Genomic DNA, 22051 nt, shown 5'->3' on the forward strand with positions numbered 1-22051 from the left:
TTCCTTTCCTCCCGAGTCCTCTGAAGTTTCTCCCTCATTCTCAGCCCAGGATTGTCGGCCTCCACGAAGTTGAGCCTGCCGGCTGACACAAGCCCGCTGGCCTCTCAGCGACATGGCGTTACCTCCGGAGTTCTCAGCTCCTACCCTCACCCCTGAATCCATTCCAGAAAGCCCTCCTTCACCTCCGCTAGGCCTGTCCAGCCCTCCGTCTCCTGAGTCCCCAGAGTTAGTCGGAGTTAGTTGTTTCCACCTGTGTTGTATTAATCATCTTGTTGGTTCCCTTTGTTTTGGTTTTGCTTGTAAGTCCTCAGCTCTCCCTTAGTCTTGGTTCATTCACCATCATGTTTAGTTTTCTCTTAGATGCTTCTGATTTATCAGTCTCCTGGTTATTCTCTTGATTTGAAGTTGGAATTAAATATTGTGTGCTGATTACTCCTGTGTCATGCACTTGTCTCCTGAGAGCACAGTACCTGTGACAACAGCATCCCCAAAACTGTCTTTCATGGTTTTTGAGTGAACTCTTTATACATTATGCTCCAAAAATAACAAAAATTATGACTTTATTCATCATTTTCTTCTCTTCCGGGTCTGTTGTGAGCGCGTTCACAACACTGCAGTGACGGCGCTGACGTACGACGCTGCTGACGTGTTATCTTTGTTATTGGGCGCACCAGAGAACACGTCAGCAGCACAGCAGTCGCGTTCACAACAGACCCGGAAGAGAAGAAAATGATGAATAAAGTTGTAATTTTTTTTATTTTTGGAGCAAAATGTATTTTCGATGCTTCAATAAATTCTAACGGACCCTCTGATGTCACATGGACTACTTTGATGATGTTTTTATTACCTTTCTGGACGTGGACAGTATACCGTACATATATTTTCAATGGAGGGACAGAAAGCTCTCGGACTAAATCTAAAATATCTTAAACTGTGTTCCGAAGATGAACGGAGGTCTTGCGGGTTTGGAACAACATGAGGGTGAGTCATTAATGACATAATTTTCGTTTTTGGCTGAACTAACCCTTTAAGTACAAGTAAAAGTACCAGTCTAAAAATCTACTCAAGTAAAAGTAAAAAGTAGCTCATTTAAAATTTACTCAGAGTAAAAATTACTTAGTTACATTTTAACAGTGGGAGGGAGGCAAAAATGGGATTTACGGTGTCAAACACAGTCCTGCACAGTTTAGATATAACCTTAATTAAACTCACCTGATCCAGCTAATCTAATCATTTAGGCTTACTTGAAAACTACATGATATGTGTGCTGGGGCAGGGTTAGAACTAAACTCTGCAGGGCTACGGCCCTCCAGGAACTGAGTTTGACACCCCTGGGATAGGCCTATTAATCTCAAACAAGTTGTTTTTAATTAAATTGGGCTGTTACCAGGCAAATCAGTATCAACAAACTCATCTTTTCAATGCAGAGGAAATGCAGAAGCTTCATTGGAGGTGGCATTTAGATGTATTTACACACTATTTAGTGCAGGACAAGAATGCATTTAACCTGCAGTTACAAATGCATGAATAATGTTTTGATATACAAGACATAAAATGTTGAATTCTCATTTGAAATTATAAGAAATTAATTATTAAAATTAAAATTATTACAAAAAATCAAAAGATACTTTAAATGTGAAATTAAAATGGGCAGTATGTGTCAGCAAATCACTGTTAATAAGTGAGTCATTGCGATTGAACCGAATCATTTAAATGGTTGATTCATTCAGGAACGAAACACTGTCATGTTGCTCAGAGACGCAAAACTGTACTTTGGTGGCTGTGTTTGGAATTATTTTTTGTTGTAGAAATAGAGCAAAAACAGGCAATATGGTTTCTAAAACACAAGTCTCTTAACTTGTTTACTGAACTGTTGTTATATATATATATATATATATATATATATATATAAAATCATGATGATTTTTGGAGGAAAAGACGGCATTCTTTTTGTGATTTTGATTTACTATATGAAATGATATAAATATGTAAATTTTCTGCCCTATTATCTTCAATTTTGAGATCATTTTATTTTAATTTTATTTTACAATTCTGAATCACACAGTGAAAGAACGCACTATAAATGCGCGCACACATCATTAAAACAACAATTATGATATTATCGCAGACGATATAGATCGCACACTCCGCACCAGTCTTTTTGGCTAATTTGTGCAAAACCTCCTGCTACGATGCAATTATTTAGCTTACCTCTACATGCTTGCGAAGGGTTGATGTCTTGTCGAGATTTTATAAGCTGCTAGTTTGGTCTCCCTAGACAAACACAGCTTACACTGCATAATTATGCATAAATATGGCCAGGGGTTCACTTAATTTCCTTCGAGTTCAACTTCAGAATATGACGCGGTTTCGTTTTCAATGGTGTCTGCACCACTAACACCTGTTTTGTCCGTCTGCATCTTTCTTGTGATTTTAGCGCCAGTTTGCCCTCCTGCCCATTATTTACTGACGTAGTTTCCAGGGAGCGATTTTATTTTTATTTTTTTAACTCAGTAATTAATGTGTTTTAAAATGTAGCGAAGTACAATACTTCAAACAAAATATACTTAAGTAAAAGTAAAATTACAGATTAAAAAAAATTACTTTAAAAAGTAGAAGTACACAAAAAAGCTACTCAATTACAGTAACGCGAGTAAATGTAATTCGTTACTTTCCACCTCTGGTGTGATGTCACCTGACAAAGACCAATTAAAGATAAGTGACAGTTTAAGAGATCAAAAATGTAAAATTATATTTAGCTCTACAGCTGTTTTTTTTTTTTTTTTTTTTTTGAAGTGTATGGTTCCACAAAATGCTGTACTGACACACAAACACAGACTTTCACATATCACCACCACCAAATACTCTCTGTGACCCTAGTGACTCCTTGTTTGAGATTCTTCTGTGGTCAGATCTCTAGTACAGAGAACATCTAGTCAAGACTTGCAAGTATCCTAACATGCGTAGGAGTGGTTAACATCTGTCTGATAGACTGAGCCACAACTTGACCTCCAACCACTGTAAAAACATACTGTGACCACAGGTTATTCATCGACACAGGACAAACCTCACTGGAGATTGAAGCTACTGAAGTTGTGGAATTATTAAGAAACAGTGATACTTTGTTACTCCAATGAACCTCAAACTAAAAATTTTAAGCTCTATAGCACTACATTCCAAGCAGCATTATCAGAATATAGTAACATAAATGATATATAATTAAAATCAGTTACAAATGTATTTAGAAATAGACTACATTTTTTACATTTTCTTCATGCCAAAGCAGCCTTCATGATGATAGGGTGTTGCTATAGCACTGGTTCGTATGGCATCATTTTGCAAGAATCTGTGATATTCTAGTCTTCAGCTATGTTTCAGGTCTCTCCTTTCATATATGAGCATTTGGATTTCACCTGTTTATCATCCACCAGTTGACAACTGTTAGTCTGAGTACTTAGAAAGGTATCGTCATCAGCAATTAAGACCTAAAACCTAAATATTGAATATATTTATTTGTGGCCTGATGCCATCTGCTGGTGACCTAGACCATTCACGGGCCAACTGAAGAAATCATCCAGTGTTATTCTGTCAGAATTTCCAGTTTCCAGACAGTTTGAAAGTCAAGACTCCGGTTGCCTTGGCAGGCAGTAAATCAACACCTCAACACTTTTAGTCCAACCATAAAGACTGACCTACCTACTGCAGCTCTGAAGGTGATGAGGTCACTCCATCAATTATGTCTGTCATGGACACATGTTTCTGACTCCCTCTTTCAGAATACTTACATTTTGAGGAATGTTTTGAAGTTATCAAGATGTGTGGATTTAAATATTGTTCTCATCAGGTGTCTATTAAGTGTTTTAAATATATAACTATTTATCCAAGCCATAACCACTGAACATCCAGGTTTAATTCCTGATCGGGACAACACATCAACTACACATTCAGTCAGCATAACAAGCTCAAATTAATCAGTTTTCCTAAATATTCCTAAGGAGACAAAATTATATTAGACTGCTGGAGTAGTTTGCACTCTACAGAAAGGCGTCACAGTTTCTTAGTACACGTGTTGTTGGCTTGAAATTAAAATGTATCTATATGCTTAAAAGCAATTAACTCAAAACGGATCCCTTCTCACACATGAGATTGTGTTATAAAAGCAATCTGTCTCCCTAGCTGGTTTAAGATATAACTTAATTACATGAACAAAATTTAAATTTAAGCTTATAGTTTGACACCTTCATGTATCTTTATTATGTTCACTCCAATAGGCATACAAGATCCTAGACTTCATGAATGCAGGCAGAATGAATCTGTCTAAAGATTAATCTGTCCCTTGTGTCTGAAGATCAGAGGTGTGGATTCTCAAATCCTATTGTGAAATTCCAGGGGTGGTGGTGAAAGGTGTTGATCCAAGCAAAGGTCAAAAAGTGGGAAGCCATGGAATGTTTCTTGGTGAAAGGAAAACCTGGAGAGCCTTTAGTTTAAACCAAAGATTGGGCCTCATTCCTGCTCTTGGAATCATTCTCCTACTAAATGTGTGTGTGTGTGTGTGTGTGTGTGTGTGTGTGTGTGTGTGTGTGTGTGTGTGTGTGTGTGTGTGTGTGTGTGAATGTGTTTAAGAACATGCGTACATACATCTGTTTTATATAAATAATCCTTTAGGCGAGACAATCTTTATAAATGTTTAAACCTTAAAAGCAAGAGTGGAAAACTGATTAATTATTTTTCAACTCAGTATAATACTTTGCAGGACAAAATAAGCTACATTGACAAATATAAATATATAGTCAAAAGAAAAGCAGATGAAGCTAACCCAAGAGGGCCATCATAAGCATTTGTCTGTGACAAGCCTGGTTGTTTGACCCCAGGACTATTTTCAAAAGGATAATGGGAACATTGCATGTTGAGGTCCCATTATAAATAAACATCTTCAGCAGTCAACAGAAGCAAGTAATTTTCACAAATATGTTCCACAACCACAGTTAGGCATGCTTAATATCCTTGCCAACAATGACACTCAAACTACAAAAAAAAAAAAAAAAAAAAAAAAAAGTAAAGTTACTAAGCAGTAATAGCCTGTCCCAGTAACACTTTTAGGGAATTAGGATAAACATGTCCCAATAAATTTTGCCCAAATGGTACCAGGGTTGCAATACTGCAAACATGTTATAAAAACTCCAATCATTATCTTATTTTTATTTGTTTTTATTTTAGCTTATGTTACAAAAATAAACATGTTCATCAGGAAAATCATAATAATTTGATAACTTAACATTCACTTTTAGTAGAAACACATGGCATGTGCAACCACCATGAAATAGCCTAACCATGTGCTAAAATACTTTATGACTGAATATTTGATTTTGTGCATCATTTTGTTTTCCTCCCAAATGGCATAATATAATTACCCTTATTTTGTCTATTAAAACTTTGCTAGACCTTTAGACTACCTGGAAAACCAAAGTAACATAATTGTATGTACTGTATTGTCAGTAATCACAGTGGTCATGAAGCCATGACCCAACTTATATTCAGTGTTGGGAAGGTTACTTTGGAAATGTAGGTTACAGATTACAAGTTACCCTACTTAAAATGTAATAGTAGTGTAACTTTTTCAATTACTTTATTAAAGTAATGTAACTGATTACTTTTGATTACTTTTTGATTACTTTTCTAAATTTATAATGAATGTTTATTTTCAACTGTTAATAATTTTTCTAAACATTTACACCACGCAGGGTTAACCTCACAGTAGTGCTCAACACTGTCAGACTTTCAAAATCCTTCATCACTTATATTAAGATGATCAAATTTGAACACATCCACCACAAAATCAGACTTTAGTACTGCCTTTTACGTTGAGATTGATCTGAAGTTCAATGCAGATTTAAAATCATAGGAAAACGTTTACTGATACTGTTTTTGAAACCAAATCTTTGCATAATTACAGGAAACACTGCATCTAACAATGGTTTGGGAAAAAAAATAGTTAATTAAAAAATTTTAATAAATAAAAGCATATACATCAACTCAAATATGGTTATCTAATAAGAATGTGTCTTATTCTGTGTACTGAACTCCTTAAACATTGGTGTCTTTTTGAAACATTGGTGTCTCTTTGTATATGATATGATGACAGTTTTCTCAAAATAAGTAAAATGCTCATGAAGTCACTCAGAGCAGTTCTAGAGATTATGTTTATGTTTTCATGTACTCATATATTGAGGCAGCAGAGGCTGAAAACACTGCTAGCATCAGGAGGCCTATGTGTAGTAAATCAAACCGCATGTCTGTGCCATTAATTTCCATGAGGGGCGGACTGGGAAATAATTTCAGGCCGGGAAATCTTAAACTCACACAAACAAATTCTGAAACATGTACAACCCTATTTTTTGTATGGACCTGACATAAAAAAGGTCTAAATCTTCCGTTTTTTAGAGTGTAGGTTGGGGACATGCAAAATAATTAAAAGTTCCATTTTTCTTTTCAGTCTCTTTATTTTGCCCTGATATCTATTTCTCTCATGACTTTAATACCCAAGATTTAACAAAACTATCCTTTCTAAATTGCCTACATCAAAATTAGTACATCACAAAAATATCTTTATAGAAAAATCCTAATACTGAACATGAATCATGTCTTTCCCTTACAAAAATTAACTATGCTTTTATTATAGTAAAAGTACAGTAACCAGTTTTTTTTTTTTTTTGGCAAATGGACCACCATTTGTATTTATTTTTAAATAAATTAAATTTAAATTTTTTTTTATTATTTGTGGTTATCATGGTTTAACAATAGTAACCATTGTCTTTGGATTTATAGTAAAATCAGGTTAATTTTCATAAGGGATGTGTTGTTGTCTGCCCTAGCTCCCCCTAAACCTATTATAAAATATGATTATTTTTCTGCTAAATTTCTATTGTAACATTACAATAGATGTCCTTTATACAGTATTTTGAGTGATGACTGATGAGCAATGGGCTTCTGCTGCATAGGCTAAGTAAACAAAGACAGAACTACAATAGCATCTTTACAGATGGAACTGACCTGCACTTGAAACCCTGAACAGTAGTTTTGCTTCTCTGCTCCAACTGTGCGCTTCCACAGTCCACTCATTCTCTCTCTTGCATTGTTTAATCTGAGTCTGATCCAAACCGTTTGGCGGAGGCGTGGAGAGCGTGCGAGCCGAATCACTGACAGTCATGACTAACCGATTCATGATTTATTAGAGATTTAATTATCGAATGTCGGACTCTGAAATAATCACTTCAGTACATTCGGCAGGCAATTATACAATAATAATATTAAAATAGCGGGCCAAATCGGCTGCTAGGCCACCGGGAATTGTCCCGGTTCTCCCGATGCCAAGTCCGCGCTTGATTTCCACAGACACGCAGAACGTGCAGGATTCATATTGTCTTTTTGCGGCTTAATATTCACAGACACTAGTCCATATCGCGTTTTAATTCAAGTGTACTGACCTACTTTTGATTTATTCGTCCAAAATGTGGCCTATTCCATCTGTGTTAAGGTATAGGAATTCTGTTTTTATGAATGGATTCTACAAACCAGTGTGTGTTTTCTGCATTGCGGGAATTATAGGGCCGTATGTCTCAGAACAGTCATTGCAATTTGGGACAGAAATCAGTTTAATCAGTATGTAGATGTGTGTAAATATTCAAATGTAATCCCCTTTGTAATCGTTAACATTTTCATAAGTAACTGTAATTTAATTACTCATTTTTTCTTAGTAACTGTAACTGATTACAGTTGGATTTATTTTGTAATTAAATTACATAACGCCGTTACATGTAACTAGTTACTCCCCAACACTGCTTATATTACTGTCATATATGTTGGTCTTGTATCTCTGCCCAGGTAATTAAAGGCTATACACTTGTAATTACCAGAATGAGCTCTTGAGGGGTTTCGAATAATAAGCGTCCCTTGTGTGTGGAGAAGCTCACTGCCTACAGGTCGTTCTTTTCCAGTTGTAGAAAGAATAGACCGATCTGGTAGCTCCCAGTTTATCTCTGGTGTAGGTATTCCATTAGCAACACATGTAAGATAAACAGGAACTCCAGCTACTCGTCTCACAGTTGGTGGTGGCCCATTAGTGATCCGTGGTGGATATGCAATAATTACAACAGGCACGGAAAGAACTGCCTCACCAGCATCATTCTTTGCTCGGCACACGTAATTCCCACGATCATGTATGACTGTCTCATGTACAACAAGTGTCCCATTTTCCATCAAATGGTAGTGCCCACTCACCTGTGGACGTGCAAGAACAAAACCTCCTGGCATGGTCCAAGAAATGCTGGGCTGGATTCCATCTGTCAGGCAATGCAGGAAGAGTGACTGTCCAAAAATTCCCTGAATTATCCCCTTTGGCCGTGTTAGAATATAAGGCTTTTGAATCACCTCAAAAATGACCAGCTTCTCAATATAGCCCACTTTGTTCTTTGCAGCACAACGGTATTTACCAGTGTCCTCTATGCTGGAGTTATAAATAACAAATGTGCCATCGGCACCCAGGTGATATCTTGAGCCCTTGAACCCAGGAGTTCCACTAAACATAGTACGATTGGGTAGTGTCCATATAATTTCAGGCATGGGTTGCCCATCAAGCACTGCAGTTCTCCCTACTCGAGTCACCACTCTCTCATTAAAGGGGTTGTTAAAAATAGGCCTCCTGAGCTTGTCAGTCACTTCCATTTGAACCAACATGACTGCCTCACCTCCATCATTCTGAGCCATACAAATAAACTCTGCTGTATCTGATGGTCTCACATTACGGATTTCTAGCGTACCATTGCTGTGGACATTAATCCTGCTCCCGTAATAGGGAGCGGTAAGAAATATATTGTCAGGCATGATCCATGTAATCTTTGGTGCTGGATCCCCTTCAGCTTTGCAGTCTATTAGATTTCTAGTATATTTGACTGCTGTATCTTTTAACACAGTTCTATTTTGATTGAAGCCATTGATGATGGGTGGGTTTCCATCAATGTCTAGTTTATATACTTTATTCTCCTTACCTGCAGCATTATGAGCCATGCAAACATATTCCCCAGCATCAGCTAATTTAACATTTTGTATATCAAGGGAACCATTAGCATGCACTAAGTAACGCTCATTAGATGCAGTAATAGTGTCTTTGGACGGAAGCATCCAAATAACCTTTGGCTTGGGCTCACCTATAGCCTTACAGTCAAAGCGAACGTTTCCACCGGGCTTCACTTTGCCATAGGAGAGATCTGAGTGCTGAATGTGTGGCACTACAGTTACCACACTTATGTGAACATGCATCTTGTCCTTACCCAGTTTGTTTTCAGCGTAACATGTGTAATCACCTTCCTCATCAGAACCCACTTTATTAAGGTACAGTGTTCCATTATTAAACAATGTGTACCGTTTAAACTGATTGCCTTCTGTTCCATCTGCTTGCAGGGCACTATTCACCAAGGTACCATCAGGAAGTCCCCAAGATATCACTGGCATGGGGAAACCAGCAGCCACACAGTCCACTTTTAGGTCATTGCCATAAGGCACTTTCTTCCTACTAAAGACATTCGGTTTAATCCGAGCTGGTTTCATAGACACGGACATCCTTATTAGCTGTACATCATCCCCTACTTTGTTGCGTGCAACACAGAGGAAGTCCCCAGCATCTTTCTCATTGACTGATTCAATGATGAGGGTACCATTTTCCAGGACTTTGATACGACTGCCCATTCTGAAATGAAAATATGATATTTTTGACAAAAGGAGGCAAATGATGTTAAAAATAAATGCATGTTTACAAAAACTAAATTCAAACTGTTCACTGTTGGATTGAGAACATTTACAAAACTAACACTCCTGCCCGAATTGAGATTCACTTAAACTGTTCATTCCAGGGTTAAATCTCTTCGGGGGGAAAAGAAAACCAAGTAATTTTAAAATTGGTCCAGAAAACTCATGAGAATTAATCATTTTGGTTTAAAAATCTTTAATTATTATTTCTTAATTCATTATGATCAGTTCTAAAATTTCTTATCAATAAGACTTTTACAAAATTTGAAAATCCTTGTTCAGTACTCACAAATGACTGCAAAACTCAAAAGGTGTGGGGAATCTCTAGTTCATTCAGAGATAGGGGAAGTATATTGCCATTAAGACATTGCACACTTCAGGTTTAAGATTGTACAATCAAACAAAAATACTGTCTTTTGTTATAGCCTACCTGTGTGACTGGTCCACAAGAGCCTTGGAAGGAAGCCTCCAAATAATCTGTGGTTTTGGCTCTCCAACTGCAGAGCAGTTCAAATGAAGCCGGCCACCATATATCACTTCAGTTCTTTGTTGTGATGTCTCAGTGATCTGAGGGGCAGTTTCTGTCCTAATCACAGAAAGTGTAACAAAACGCCGTTCTGATCCTGTAGAGCTTGTTGCAATACACTCATATTTTCCACTTTCAGTTATTTGTACATCCCTCAGGGAAAGTGTACCATTTCCAAAAACAGAAACTTTGGTGTGTGAGTAAGTTAGAGGCCGTACTATCGTGCCATCGTGTAAGACCCAGTATGTTGTGGGTTGCGGGTCACCATAAGTGCTACATGGCAAAAAGAGATTCTGCCCAATATCAGCACTCACCAGCTGCTGTTTTTCTTCCAGTATTGCAGGCGGTGCTGCTACCACCTGTAGATGAACAGTGGCTGTGTCAGTACCAGCTGGATTACTTGCAATACACTTAAATTGTCCACGATCCAAAACTGACTCCATTTGAATGGTTAGTGTCCCCATAGTGGTCACTGATACTCTGCCATGCTCAGTGGTCGATTTAACTTCAGTGTGATTAGGTAGAATCAATAACACAATTGGCACTGGTCTGCCATCTGTCCTGCATTCCAAGTGTACAGTTTTCCCAGCAAGAACCTTGACATCTCTCATCTTTTTCTCCAATATCTGGGTAGGATAGGCCACAACTGATAATGTAACCACAAACTTGTCAGAACCATACTCGTTCTGGGCAAAACATATGTACTGTCCTTGGTCTTTAATGTCTGCTTTTTGGATGAACAATGTTCCATTCCTCAGAACCTCAAATTTGCCCATTTTACCTTTCATGGTTGACATTTTGCCTGATGATATAAAGGAGACAAAAATCAGCTAACACAAAAAAACAAACATTTTATATTAGACAGTGCTTCTGACTTGATATATATGAGAATGTAAAATAAATATGAAAATAACAATTGATTACAATATAATTCTTACAAATGTAAGCTTTGTTGTTTAACATTTGTACCTGTGGTAGATGTCAATCGGTTCCAGCTGATGATGGGCTCAGGGTTACCAGTGGCCTCGCAGGGGAGGAAAGTATCAGAGTTGGACAGAACAGTAAAGCTGGCAGCTTTTCCACCATTAATCCTTGGCTTGGAGGTAATATCCCTCAAAGATGAGGTATAATACCTTGTAGAGTGGTCATATGCGTTCAGATTGCCAGTACTACTACTGTATGGAAATGGAGTGAAAATGTTTGAAGTTGAACTTGTCATTGTGCCTGAGGTAACTGTTCTACTCTGAGGTTTATCAGAAGCCATACTGGGTTTAATGGTCAAAGATATGATCCCTGGGAAACTGGTAGTAGAAGACATATTTGAGTCTCTCCATCCCTCACTACCAGAACCAGTATTAACAGGTGATGAAGATCTCTCTGATTCTTTGAGGGGTGTATGCATAGGCCTTAATATTGCACCACTGTGTTTAATTTGTGATGTTATAGCTGTGGATTTAGCCGTAGCAGGTTTGTCAGCAATTTTAGTCACTGTGATAATTGGGGATTTTGTGGTTGTTTTTTTAATGGGCCTTCTCTTTTTGGAGCCTCGTCTGTGATAACGAGGCTTTTGCTTTCCCCACAATCCAGTCTGAGAACCTGAGGAGTTATTCTGAGCATTGTCTTGCCTTAGTTCAATTCTCATCGTTGGTGGGGCTGATAGAGTGTGAGAAACTCCCATTGACTGTGTGGTTGTGGACAGCTCACGGAAGGATGGAAAGCTGAAAAACTCAGCTGTTGTAGATGGGTTTATGACATTATCAGAGATATTTGTTTCTATAAAGGAGGAAGACCCTGATGAGTCTTCAAATGACATCTCTGGAGTATTGCCATTTTCTTTTGTCATTGGAGGAGAGACAATAATATGTTTATGCTGCAGTTCTGTAGTAGGTACTGTAGTAGTTGCCTTGTAAGGTTCTGCTGTGGATGCTGAGGTCATCTGCTCCTCCTCAGTGGACAGCGTAAATGGGTTTTGATGCTTGCCGAGGGTTTCTTTAATTTCCCCCTGGTTTCCAAACTGTCTATGCCACTGAATCTTCTCCTGTGTGATTTTAGAGGACATTGTGGTTGTGAAAGTTAGTTTTTTCTCTATTGAATTAAAATAACTTTTATAATCACTTGTATCCACAGAAATGGTGGGCACAATAGTTGCTGACATTTGTAAATCAGTGGCAGCATAAGTCTTTTCGGAGCCTGACAAACGAGTTGCCATGACAGGTTTTTCTGTCACTTTCAAAGAGGAAGTTGACATGCGATACCTATCTGTGTGGTTGACCAGGCTTTGATCCACTGATGTTTTGCATTTATCTGTAGACACTCCAGATGTAATTATTTTCTCATTGCCACAATTTTTTATTTTGTCCACAGTGTGTGAAAATGTGAGATTGTCTTCCTTGTTTAAAGAAAGGTGTTTGAATTTATTGAGTAAGGATTGTATATCTGTAATTTTGCTGGGCCGAATGATCCTACGTCTGCCATGAAAGTTACCTTTCTTTCCTGATCTCATCTTTTTGGAGGGAACAATTTGGATTTGGTGTTTGGAGATGATGGTGGACCCAGGAAGTAGCTCTGACATGATTCTTTGAGTTGTCTGAAATGTGATCTTTTCTTGGTCTTCTTTGGTTGTGGTGACTGCTGTGAAAATGGTCTGACTCTTAGGTTCCAAATAGGTGACATTTGGGCCCTGGAAGTTGTAAAGTGGCGTTGTTTCAGTGGTAACATCTTCTGAATCCCCAGAGAAGAGAAGCTCTGCAGCTTCTGAAGGTCTGTTTGTGGATTTTTTATATATTTGGGTTTCTCCATCACTATGACTTAATATGTAATCTGACTTGGCTGTATAGAGGGCTGTCTCTTCTCGTTGAGCCCCGTGATTACTCAAAGTATAAGTGGCCATTATTGGGGTAATAGGTGTCTGAGTATGAGAATGTGATGTTGTTGTAACCAAATTTGTTTTTTCATCTTCTCCTAACTTGTTACTAGTGTTATCAGATTTTACTGCAATGAAAGCATTGTTGCCAATTTTGTAAGTCTCTGGGATTTTTAAATCTGTGAATTTAATGGTACTAACTGGTTTATGCTCAAGTGTTTGAGCAGTTGTCAGTATAATAAATTCATCTTCAGATATACCATCCCCTGAGGTTGCATCATTGTCATCAGAGGGTCCTTTAAGTGTTCTAGACATAACTAAACCTACTGTCTTTATATTTCCTCTTCTGATTTGAGACGTATCAATGAAAGTGGCATCTTCTTTCTGGTACTTTTTATTAAATGCTCTTCCAAAGTTCCTTCTATTTCCTCTTCTGCCAGTTGGAACCTTATGGAATCTGGACTGTAGCCAAGTGTACGGTCTGCCTGAGGTAATTCTCCTTGACTCTTCACTAACCCTGTGAGAGAGATACCTACTTCCATGTTTCTGGCTATCATCTATAATTTGTACAACATGATCACCAGATTCCTTTGACTCTGTGCTATTTGACAAATCATCATGAACAGTTATGTGAAAAGCTAGCAAATCGGCTCCCAGAAAATTCCCAACTAAGCATCTGTAAAATCCCTTGTCTCTGGATGTCAGTCCATGTGTTACCAAAGTGCCATTTCTGTAGAGCTTTCTGTTGCCATGGGACTTGTCTAAAATTGTGTGGTCAGGAAGTATCCACTGAACAGAAGCCTCTGGACTGCTGGCTGATATACAATCAAGTCGCAGGTTCTGACCAAGGGTATGAGCGATTCGGATCCCATTAATCTCTTGTTCTTCAGTATTCAGAGGCAGCACAGTGACCCTGAATGCAAGAACATCTGCATCCAGGTAGTTAGTTGCAATGCAATGATAGACACCTGTGTCTGAGATTTCAACAGATTTTAAAGTAAGCCTTCCATTATAAGCTACTACTATCCTTTGATCCTCGCTGTTGTATGGTGCACGTAACTTACTTCCATCTGGAACAATCCACTCTACAATGGGTTTAGGATCCCCAAAGATCTGGCAGTTCAATTCAGTCACTCCACCAGCAAGGACTGAGTGTTCAGTCTTGGTCTGATTGTCCTTTCTAATCATTGCCCAGCCATACTGTTCTGTACTATCTTTTCTGCTGTCAACATGTATTTGAACCTTGGATAAATACTTGATAGTAAGGTTCGGAAATGTTGTTGCAATGCGGTCCAGCTGTAGCAGGATTTTACTTTGCATTAACCATTCAGGACTGGCTTTTATTTTTGCTTCAATTTCTGTAAAAATATCATCTGCCGTGGGTGCTACTTGCTTATATGAGTAAACTGTGTCTGGTTGCAGAGAAAGTAGTACTTTTCGCTCAAGTCTCATCGGGGACTCGCTATACATAGCCAAAATATTCCAAATCTGGCGTATATTATCATAATCAATGCTGCAGACAAGCGATGTAGAAATGCTCACACTCAGGGCAGTTAAATCTTTTCCATTCAGTCCAAAGTTTGCAGTTAAGTTTTCCATTCCTGTAGGTCGCTGCACAACACATGCTATCCAGGCATCATTGTTGAATTGATCTGTGATGTTCATTTCCAACATGCCAATGGGTGCAACAAAATCTTTAGGATAGACTGAGGGATAGTCCCCATCCTCCAAGGTAAAATTGCTCTGTTTCAAGTGAGGATGAATCCAAGGTCTGGTGCACGTGTAGCTATCCCTTTGCAAATGGAGAATGCTGCTGCCTCTCAAGGTAATTGGGAATTCACAAACGGGACACTGTTCTTTGAGAAACTTTCTGTCTCTTTTGCATTTTAGAACACCTGCAAAAGCAAAATTAATTCTCATTATATGTATGCATATGTAAATAAAAGCAATGTTACATACTAGAAAGATTCTGGGTTTTGATTATTTACATTTTTGCACTTGATTTTTGTCTTGCTATTTTAACAAAACTTTTCTTTTTTAACTATTTTTAACAGAACATTTGTTAAATATAGACCAGAATCTCACCAGGGTGTTTCTCTAGCCACTGTTCAAGCCAACCCATCCGACAATCACATGACCAGGGGTTTCCACTAAGGAACAGATTCTCTATCTTGTAGCAGCCAGAAAATATAGTTGCAGGCAATGTGGTTAAAGCATTGTCTGACAAGTAAATAATCTTGAGAGATGACCATTTCAAAATCTGGCTGAACCGCAGTGATATAAAAGTGTCTGGATGAAGCTGTTGGAGCAGGTTTCCCTCAAGGTTGATCAACTGCAGCATTTTTAATCCATAAAAACTCTCTGGGTGGATGAAGGTAATGTGATTGTGATCTATATGAAGACGAAAAAGATTGTCCAGGCCTCTAAACGTGTCCTTGTTGAGCTTCTCAATTCTGTTATAACTCAATTTCAGAACCTAGAAGTAAATAAAAATGTAGCATTAAGGCATGAAAATAAAGTGACTGTTTCTGATATTTAAATGGGCTCTCATTCCAGACTAGCTTCAGAATTTTTTGATGACCGCAGCAGACAGCAAAAAATCATAGAAACAAAATTACTTCAACTATCACAATTCCGTTTTCTAATTACTATATTATTATTATAGATTCAGTGGACAATGGCTAGATCTGACATCTACTAGTTTCAAAATCAATGTTTTAGGCTTTAAATAAGTTTGGTGATTCAGATCAAATAATTATTATGTAAAAACATAACTAATATCACATAATCATGTTTTAATTTTTGCTCGTCTCTCTATTACTACTGAGTTATAACAGCCAAACCAAATCTAATTTTAAAAACGTAAGGGTCAAGAGCCCAACTAAAGCAAACACTGACCACTATAATGGTGACATAAATTTTTTTGATTTTTGTCTTTGTTGATTCTGCTTGTTAACATCAGGTCTCGTCAATAATGGTCAATCATCACTCAGTTAATCACTTAATTATCTCACTAACTTTAACTCTGATTCAGTGTTAATTTAACACTCCTATTTTAACACTTTCACACTCTTGAGTGTGGTCTCACATGTACTCCCAGCAGAGTTGATTTCACTCTGGATTTTTTGCTGTGTATTATCATTCACAATGTTAATATATTTTATATGCCACATAAATTTTACAAATTCTCTTGAGATCAAGAATCACCTTTTTCAGTCATTATTATGCTATATTTTAGTGTGTAGAAAACATGAAAAAAAATGTATAAAAAAATAAATGATTCATAATATATCAAAAACTGTACTTATTGTAAATAATACAAACACGGTCTATATACTCCTATGAAAATTATTAACTATATATATTATTGGCTTATGTTATGACCACATCCCAAATGTTAGTAAAACAAAAATTGCACATTTGACACATTTTTTCCTCCGTGAAAATGCAGCATTAGCAACTCGTGTTGAGTGCCTATAATAATAATAATAATTCATCAATAACATAGAAAGATTAAATGCAATGTTTCCAGAGTTCAAAATGACAATTATTAACCCTTACCTAATACTCAGTTGAAGTATTTAGAAAAAGACTGACGTGAAACACTGTCCACATGATAAAATGAATAATCCCAATTATCCCAGTGAGGAACAGTCGAATGCCTCAGTTTGTCCCTTTACAGTTTAGAAGATCAAGTGTGATGAATTTCTTTGTTTTAGAAATGTGTCGGCTGATGGTGCAAATGGAGAGTCTGGAAACTGATCCTCCTCCGCTCTCACCGTCTCGTTCAGTCCGCGCACGCTCCTACTCTCATACACTCTGTAGTGTGAGATGTTCACACGGCGTAAAAGGAAAACATCACCGTCATAAGAAAAGTTTTCTTCCTTTTCAGATTCTCATTTTACATCCTTATGGACCATGTCTGTGTAACTGGATAACATGTGTCATGAAATTAACTGTCATATCACAGCAATATGTGTGAATTTCATGAACAGATGCATCTCATGTAAATGTGTTGTGTCTTAGCAAAAATAAAACTATGTAAAATCCAATGTTAATATGAAGGAATTGTCTGTATTGATTCTCACAGGTATTTTCCCTGTATTTTGAATTACGCATTGCTTTGTGTTTGAGCTGAAGAAAATATCTGGAAAACATACACCAGTAATTTTCTTAATAATTTGTGTATTTCTGTTTTAATTGTTCTGTTTTCATCAGTGATCAAGATGCTTGGAATAATGTGATTGCAAACTGCATTACTGTGAAAGATTTGAATGTTTTTTTTTTTTTTTTTTTTTTAACATTAAGTGTTTAGTTTTCAGAGTTAAATGTAGTGTCAGTCCCTGAGTGTAGAGTTCAGTAGACTGACAGCTGAGGGAAAAAAACTGTTCCTGAATCTGCTAGTGTGAAAAGACTCCATAATGTCTCCCAGATGGGAGAAGTGTAAACTATCCGTGGCTGGGGTGAGAGCAGTCTTCTCACCATCTAGGCAGCATTTGTGGTGAATGTAATTGATGGAGGGCAGCTGAACACCAGTGATGTATTGGGCAGTTTTCATCACCTGCTCTGAGACTCAGTACTATCACTGTAGTCCACAGTCAGCTCCTTGGTGCTTAGGCTGTCTTACTGTCACCTCTGATCAGAATGACCACTGTGGTGTCATCTTCAAACTTGAATATGTAGTTAGAGCCAGGTATGTAGTCAGAGATGGGCAATGTTTTTTTTTTAATTGTATTGTAAATGTATTTTCAATGTTATTTGTAATTTGGTTTTATGAATGAATTTTCAAGTATTGATTGCTTTTTATTGCCAATGTGTAATGAAAAATTAAAAATTAGCTCTGTAAACAAATGTTTATGTGAAGAACTATCATAACAGTATAATTTTAATGAACCTCATCTGTCGAAATCATATCAGTAAATCACATTGGCCATTGCTTGCTCGTGTGGTGGGGAAGACCATTACTTTCCCTAATAATTATGTGGGTCGTAAGCCAATTGGCTGTCACTATGGGGATATAAAGGGCGGTAGACCTGTGCTTGAGGTCAGTGTCATTGTCAACGTCACTAACGCGTCGTGAAAGCTGTACTGTGGCTGCTTCCGGCATCAGGTGTGGACACTGGAGAGAGTAAGCTCCGATTGCTTGATTGCCATTCCCTCTCGTATGGTCGGACCAGCAGTGCGGGTCTCGCACTGCTGCTGTGGCTGCCGTTGTTGTGTGTGTGTGACTATGCACACATCAGATGCATCATCGGTATGTCTAACAGGCGTTTGCTAAGTTTGGGTGAGGGGTTAACATATAATAGTAGTATTAAATGGTAACATTCTGTTTTTTATTTCGGGTGGCAACCCTAGGTGTTGTAAGTGTTGAATTATAATTGTTGAGTGTTTGTCGTTGTGCGTTCGGATAACACTGCTGTTTTGTTTTGTGTTGATTTTGCTTTATAGTTTGTTTTGTTTGTTATCTTTATTTATATTTGGTTAAAAGTGATGCTCTCTGCTCTTCTTTGTCTTCGTATTTTCTAATAGTTTTCTGTGTTTTTTTTTTTTTTTAGTTTATTTCTATTTTGCAAAGAACCTTATCTTTCGTTTTTGGGTTTATTTTGCAGCTCATCATTTTGTTGGCTGTTTGATTAATCTTATATTTTGTTAAATGCAACCTTTTTTTTTTTTTTTTTGTATTTTTCTAGTTTTGTATTTTTGTTTTGCTGTTTTCTTTTTTTTTTTTTTTTTTTTTTTTTTGTAAACTGTTAAAAACCAACTGTTTCTATTGTGCATCCTCTTGATTTTTTTTTTGAACTTATTCGTTTTTATTTGAGGGCAAATAGGCCTTGCCCATTTCTTTTGCAGTTTGGTTAATTATTGTGTTTGGGTTTTGTCATTTAGTTTAAATCAACATGAGGGCAGTTCAGTGTCATGTTTAATTATTCTGTGTGCATTTTAGTGACTCTTTATTGAGATTGCTCTGTTTTTGTGTCACAGGATCTGGGTGCCAAAGGCAGGGAGGCCCGATCTATTCCCTTCTAGTGGTGGTGGTGTTATTCACAGTGTGCTGTGTCCATCTGTGGAAAGTGTTTTTGTGTTTTTTTTTTTGTTTGTGTGGTAAAAGGAATGATTTCTCTGCTATAGGCAGACAAAATCTCTGACAGCCTGACCCTGCTGGTAAGCCCCAGTTAGCTGGTGTTCCTGTGACATTCATAGAGCTAAACTCTTATGATGGGCTGCGCTTTGGCTGAGGCCTGTAATTTTTTAATGATTGTTTATAAAGTGACTCTGATTTAATAAAGTAAATTGTTTTGTATTGTTGCCCATGTCTCTGAGCGTTTATTTTTGGTGAATGAACTTGCGTGTCCTTTAGAGGCACTAATTTCTATGGGTGGAATTTCCAGAGTGGCGTAGTTTGGCAAAATTATCCTTTACATGCACCCGTGGGTTGCCACACTCGCATTACTATTGAGTGTGTGCAAGAGCACGAGCAAAGAGTTGCTGCCCACAGCTCACTTAACGGCCACAGGTGTTGCTAATAACAAGGGTTTCTGAATTCTACATACAGTAGAGCCCTTTAACAGCTAAATATCAGCATTTTAGGAGTTTATCTTTACTGTTGAAACTGTTGGAAACTCAGAAGCGAAAACCAGGAGACTCTTGGGTAATCTTCAGCAGAATTCTTTATTGAGAACACTCTGCGTGGCGCTGTAGTCATTAAGTCTAACTAGTCATTGATACATTGTGGTTTATATACATTTCAAGTGGGGGGGATACATAGAGGTGGAGACCATCTAAACAAAGCATGCAAATGCAGTACAGGAAACTCCTGTTACAGGAGTTTCCCCATCCCTGATCCCATCAGCATAACAGTGTCATTCAAATGCATAGGTGCTAATCCATTCAGTCTTAAAAAGCCAAATGGCAAGGAAGAGCACAAAGACAAAAGGTCATTATCTCAGACACCTGGGCTTCCTGATTTGATACTTTTTTTTTTTACCTCAATGTATATAAAAAAATGTAAAACACAATGTATATAACTTTTTCAGTTTATATGCTATTACATTGGAACATAGATTTAACATTTTATAAATTTGTAATTCCACAACAGTGACATAGCTTGAGGCATCCTCTTGAGTTGGACTTGGCGTTATGACAATACAGTTTCGCAGTACTGCTTAATTGTTGACCCTCTGATAAAGAAACAATACAGAAGCGATGAATCATGAAAAAATAAAACAAACATGCTTGATGATATTCAAGTAAACACAGTTGGTTGTGTCTTAAGTGAACATAAGAAATTAGAAGAAATATGGATCAATATATTGTATATATTGTCTAGTGTAAGGGTTAAAGAATATGTTGTTTCTAATTTGTTCAAGAAGGGGAAAGCACTTCTCTTTCTCATATGTGTGTATCTAACTCCAGTTCCTGTGTTTCCTTTTTTGGTCTTGTTCCTGTCCTCGTTCTGTCGTATTAGTTTGATTAGTCATCCCATGCACCTGTGTTTCCCCAATCATCCCCTGTATTTAAGTCCTAGTCTATACAATCTGTCTCTGTTGGGTCTACTTGTTTTCTATGTGTGTTGCTCAAGCTCCTGTTGTGGATTATTCCAGTGTTTCCTTGATTAAACACCACTAAACGTTCCCTCGTGACATAAGCGTGATCCCTGAACAGCATAGCGTGACAGAAGACCTGACCCAAAACCGTAACCTCTGTGCCTAGCCTCCATTTTGTTTTTTGTTTTCCTCTCAGTGTTTTTGTTTTCGTTGTGTTTCTCTTCATGGCTGCCCTTCTTTGTCCCGAATATACCACCTCCTCCTGCTGGAGCAGGGGGACAAAGCTCTCGAGGACCATACTAGACTGTTCCAGCTGCTAGCAAGCATTATTATTGTGGTATTATTATGATGACTAGTATCATCAGTATCTACATTCCCTGCATCAAAGACTCTTTATTCACCATTACTCACCTGCCATTGTTGCATGTTGAAATCTGTACAATAAACCTGCCTGTTTGGTTCTAACTTGTCTGTATCCGGAGTATGACATCCCGTTACAGCTATACAGTCAAGCAGTAATTTGAGTGGTGACAGCTATTATGGGAGTGGCTTGACGGAGCATAGGAGATGCAGATAACTTTATCTTGAACCAAAAGAAACTTTAATTTATGCTGTCACGCAACAAATCTGCTTCAAAGATAAAATTACATGAATTGCCAATTACGATATTATTATAAAAATGTAAATCCTGTACAAATGCAAGAAATCGTGAATATAAATAATTGGGAATAATGTAAAAAATACAAACTGTGCACATTTCATTTGTCTATTTGAACCTTTATGTAGTTTTGTTCACTTGGCTGTTTCCTTATAAATGTCCAGAAATTTGTCAAGTTTTTTGTCAGTTGTCTTTTTTTAATTTTATGATATCATTACGTTTGCCTTCTTGCCGCCAGCCAATCGCTGCATTTCTGATCGTGGTTTTGAGTATCAATGCATCTGCCCTTACGGGGAACACGAGAATGTGCATTAATCTTAGACAACTTCATCCAGATATTTTAATCAAATCTGCAAATTTGTTTAACGAACCAAATTAGCCAGAGATCAGTTATCATGATTAAAAGATCTGTCATCTTTCAAATCATCTCAGATGTATTAAGCGAGGTACAAAGAACGGGCCCCAGACCATGAGTGAATGTGAAGGTAGGGCTTAAATAGCTACTCAAACAAGGTAAATAATGATACACACAGAGGCGGACAAAGTACGCAACTTCATTACTTGAGTGAAAGTACAGATACTACTGGTCAAATACTACTCCATTACAAGTGTAAGGAGTGAAGCCAAAACTCAGGAACTCACACAAAACAAATGTAATG

At 37.5% G+C, this 22051-nt stretch overlaps 1 protein-coding gene across 1 annotated transcript; it reads right to left on the minus strand.

The window, feature by feature from the left end:
• Positions 1-6859: 6859 nt before the first annotated feature.
• Positions 6860-21224, minus strand: LOC109052179 (immunoglobulin superfamily member 10-like). The gene is made up of 5 exons (XM_042770707.1): positions 21201-21224; positions 15276-15666; positions 11297-15085; positions 10232-11129; positions 6860-9742 (listed from the first exon to the last, which is right to left on the minus strand). The coding sequence occupies exons 1-5, from the start codon at positions 21222-21224 to the stop codon at positions 7840-7842; spliced, it is 7005 nt and encodes a 2334-aa protein (XP_042626641.1). The 3' UTR covers positions 6860-7839.
• Positions 21225-22051: the final 827 nt, after the last annotated feature.

This window comes from Cyprinus carpio, chromosome A15, assembly GCF_018340385.1.
Source record: "Cyprinus carpio isolate SPL01 chromosome A15, ASM1834038v1, whole genome shotgun sequence".
Taxonomy (NCBI): Eukaryota; Metazoa; Chordata; class Actinopteri; order Cypriniformes; family Cyprinidae; genus Cyprinus; species Cyprinus carpio.